A 3,482-nucleotide genomic window follows, 5' to 3' on the forward strand; every position below is an offset into this window, starting at 1 on the left:
TTCTGGTTCATTTCTTTTCAAGTTGCTTATTGTCTCTTTCTATGTTTTTGACAAAAAAAAACCCCATTTCATTAGAATATTTAGAAACCTTACACAACGATATCATAAATTCTTCTACCAACTGTTACAAATGTTAAATTGGAAACTGAGAAAACTTTGCACATCACTGACGTGTTCTTTGTAATGTAAAGCAATTGTTGGTCCAATAAATGTAACCCTGGACTAGCTACGTGGGGTTTATGGTTGTAACTAATAAGATAAACAATTGTTTATTTTTTCTTAATTAAAAGATGGAAATGTTATTCAAAATAACAGTAAATGATCAAAATCTTCTTTCTCACTTAAAATAACGCAATATAATTGTGAAGCATAACAACAGGACTGCAAAGATGGATGTTAACTGATCACATTTATTTCTTTACCTGAGCTGATTATGGACCCCCTCACTGATTTTCATGTTTTATGTTCTTACCACAGCAACCCACCTCTAAGTGAAGAAATGCTTCCCCCAGGGGAATGGATGTGTCACCGCTGTAATGTTCGAAAAAAGGTGAGTGGCAGCTTCTCTCCTAGCGCTCCTGATCCCCCACCAGTGTAATAATGCTGTCAAAATGTAGAGAAAAGTATTTGCTTGTTTGCTGTGTGGACTGAGGAATCTGGATTTTGGTCTTTGTTTGCTTCCCTCAGAAGCGAGAGCAGAAGTCAGAGCAGACCAATGGCCTCCCGGAGAGGTCCTCATCGAAGCGCTCTGTGTCCCCAGCTGTGGAGCTGGAGCTCAACGCCGGCCCACTGCGACTTGACGGTCTGCCTCCGGGGGCCGGAGCGGCAGGGCCCGGTCTACGAGTGGCCCAGGTACGCCTCTTGGACCGCAGGACCAGCAGCAGGCCAAGCAGCCGGCCCGGGACACCCACCTCTAACACTTCGTCCACCCCGACCCCCTCAGAGGAGCAGAATGATGGGGAGGAGGAAGCAGTTGAGCCTGAGGATGAAGCTCAGGGCTCAGAGCTCGAGGGCGCCACGCTATCTGCTCCGGCTCCACGTCTTCTAAAGAGGCCCTTTCAGCTGCTGATAGCAGCTGCCATGGAGAGAAACCCCACGCAGTTCCAGCTGCCCAGTGAGCTCACATGCACCACTGCACTACCAGGTCAGTCAGTCAGAACAAATTCCTCAGCCCCCACTGTGACATGAATCTGTATTTATTTCAGAGCCTGACTGATGAATCGATCAGCTGGATTTATCGGCTGATGTTGGCCTCTTACACATATATTGGTATTGGTGTATATGTTGACCAATAAACACCAATGTAAAAAGTTGTTTTTTTTCTTACAAACATTATCTAGAAAAAGATGCTTTAAGTAATTTATAATAATTACATTCCCAAATAAGGTTTCTGTTTCAGTGCACTGATGTCATTTTTGCTAAAAAATGTTTTTGTTAAACTGTAAAATATCTTGCCTCCATTAAGGGATAATTGCAATATTTAAAGATGTAAAGATACTTAGATATGTAGATAGATGGAATAGTGGTTAGTGGTTATTTTGCTCCCTAATATTGGTATCAGCATCGCCCCAAAAAGTATCAGTAGTCCTCTCATTGGGGCGGCTGTGGCTCAGTGGTAGAGCAGGTCATCCTCTAATCGTTCCAACAGGTATTTAAATGTTAAGACTAAGAAAAAAAAATGATGCGAGATGTTGTTGAAGTTATAAATAAAAAAAGAAGTACACCTGGGTCACAAGGTGTGTCCTGGAATGTTTTCAAACAGTCCAGATTTGTGATGAACTACAGCATACATATATGTGGATTGGACTGTTTCTCAGTTGTCCCACCTCCTTTGGGTTTGTAGGCAGCAGTAAACGGAGGAGAAAAGAGGAGCTACTGGGGAAGCCGTTCAGAAGGCCGCAGCATGAGCTGGATCCTAATGGTCTGGTCCCTCTACCGGTCAAAGTCTGCTTCTCATGCAACAGGTCAGTACCAGATGACAATGTGCACTGAGCTAAAGTGCTAGAAAGCGTGCTGATTTTCTTGGATTTCCTCTGACAGGAGTTGCAGGTTGGCTCCGCTGATCCAGTGTGACTATTGTCCCCTTCTGTTCCACATGGACTGCCTGGACCCTCCACTCACAGCTTTACCTGCTGGAAAATGGATGTGTCCAAACCATGTCGAGCACTTACTGGTAAGAGGCTCGGAGCTGCTCCAACCTTTTCTCTGGTCACGGATGTTTTGTTTTTTGGCTCAGTGAAGATGGCGCAGTAGAATGATTTTTTTTAATTGTTTGTCTGCTGTCCAGCTGAATCAGAGGAGCCTCAGCCTGTCCAGCCGCTGCCAGCTCTTTGACCATTTCCAGGACAGGATGTCCCAGCACGCCGTCAAGTTGGATTTCTTACGAAGAGTCCATCGACAGAACGCACCAAACCGGCGCACAACCCACCAGCACAACAAGAAGACCATTAAGGTAGACAACTGACTGCTGTGTAGCTGTTTTTGTTTCCTCGTGCTTAAATACTGTGTCCACAGACAGAATAGATGGAACATTAGGCAGCTCTGAAAACAACACTGCAACAAATTGTTTCTACAGATGAATTCTATCCCAATTTGAGCATACATGTCCTTAAATGTTATTGGACCTTGCCAGGATACCCAAACTCACTCAGTACATTAGACACCCTGCTTATTCAGAGACTTCACAACATGTCAGTGAAATTGACAGTAAAGCGATGAGGTTATTTCTAACAATGACTGTTTGGATTCAGGTGCCAGATGCCATCAAGTCGCAGTACCAGAATCCTCCCCCCATGCTGCTTCCTACAGGGGTGCGCCAGCTGGAGCTGGTTTGTAGCGGCGTTCCCGGCCATCCGCCCTCAAAGCACCTCACCACCGAGGCTGAGCAGCAGGAGGTAGGCACACAGCAACACCACAACAGTTGAATCAGTCTTGTAAGAGTGACATGCAACACATTAACATGATGTTAGAAAACATAGACTTTAGACTTTTAAGATACATGTAAACGTGTTAGTCTGACTGAAATTGAATTTCCTGAAATCGGACTAACACACCCAGATAATTTGATTGGAAGTTGAGCTGTTCTGTCATGTAAACACCTCAGTCTGACTTACACTGGACATGGCGTTCTGCACATGGCCCGAGTTGCTGCGCCGTGGTTACAGATAGTGACTATTCAATACTTTCGGGCATTTATAAAAATGCACTGAAGAGGGACTTGTCTTTTTTTAATTTTGGCTTAGGTGAGGGACATACAGCTTGAAAAGATAGTATTTTACATAAAAAGACACACCCCAGCTCACCCCCCTCCTAGGGCTGGGCGATAAAACAATAACAATATCAATCAAAAAAAAAACTTTTCCTCAATTAAAATATGAGACTGATCGATAGAATGTCGATAGAATGTCGATAGAACGCATTCCAGCCATGTTTAGACAGACAACATGAACAGCCAATGATAATATGAATTTGCAACAGCAGCA

At 44.1% G+C, this 3,482-nt stretch overlaps 1 protein-coding gene across 1 annotated transcript; it reads left to right on the forward strand.

Moving 5' to 3' along the window:
* Positions 1-277: 277 nt before the first annotated feature.
* LOC121938010 (PHD finger protein 12-like) lies at positions 278-2,924 on the forward strand. The gene is made up of 6 exons (XM_042481302.1): positions 278-550; positions 688-1,144; positions 1,844-1,964; positions 2,041-2,173; positions 2,288-2,452; positions 2,751-2,924. Exons 1-6 carry the CDS (start codon positions 434-436, stop codon positions 2,922-2,924), a joined length of 1,167 nt encoding a protein of 388 aa, XP_042337236.1. The 5' UTR covers positions 278-433.
* Positions 2,925-3,482: the final 558 nt, after the last annotated feature.

The sequence above is a fragment of the Plectropomus leopardus genome, unplaced genomic scaffold (assembly GCF_008729295.1).
Source record: "Plectropomus leopardus isolate mb unplaced genomic scaffold, YSFRI_Pleo_2.0 unplaced_scaffold28202, whole genome shotgun sequence".
Taxonomy (NCBI): domain Eukaryota; kingdom Metazoa; phylum Chordata; class Actinopteri; order Perciformes; family Serranidae; genus Plectropomus; species Plectropomus leopardus.

Coding starts and splice junctions, on each gene's coding strand:
- LOC121938010 (XM_042481302.1), top strand. CDS start 434: ATGGACCCCCTCACTGATTTTCATGTTTTATGTTCTTACCACAGCAAC. Junction 1,965..2,040: donor GTCTGCTTCTCATGCAACAG/GTCAGTACCAGA, acceptor TTCCTCTGACAG/GAGTTGCAGGTTGGCTCCGC. Junction 2,174..2,287: donor ACCATGTCGAGCACTTACTG/GTAAGAGGCTCG, acceptor TCTGCTGTCCAG/CTGAATCAGAGGAGCCTCAG.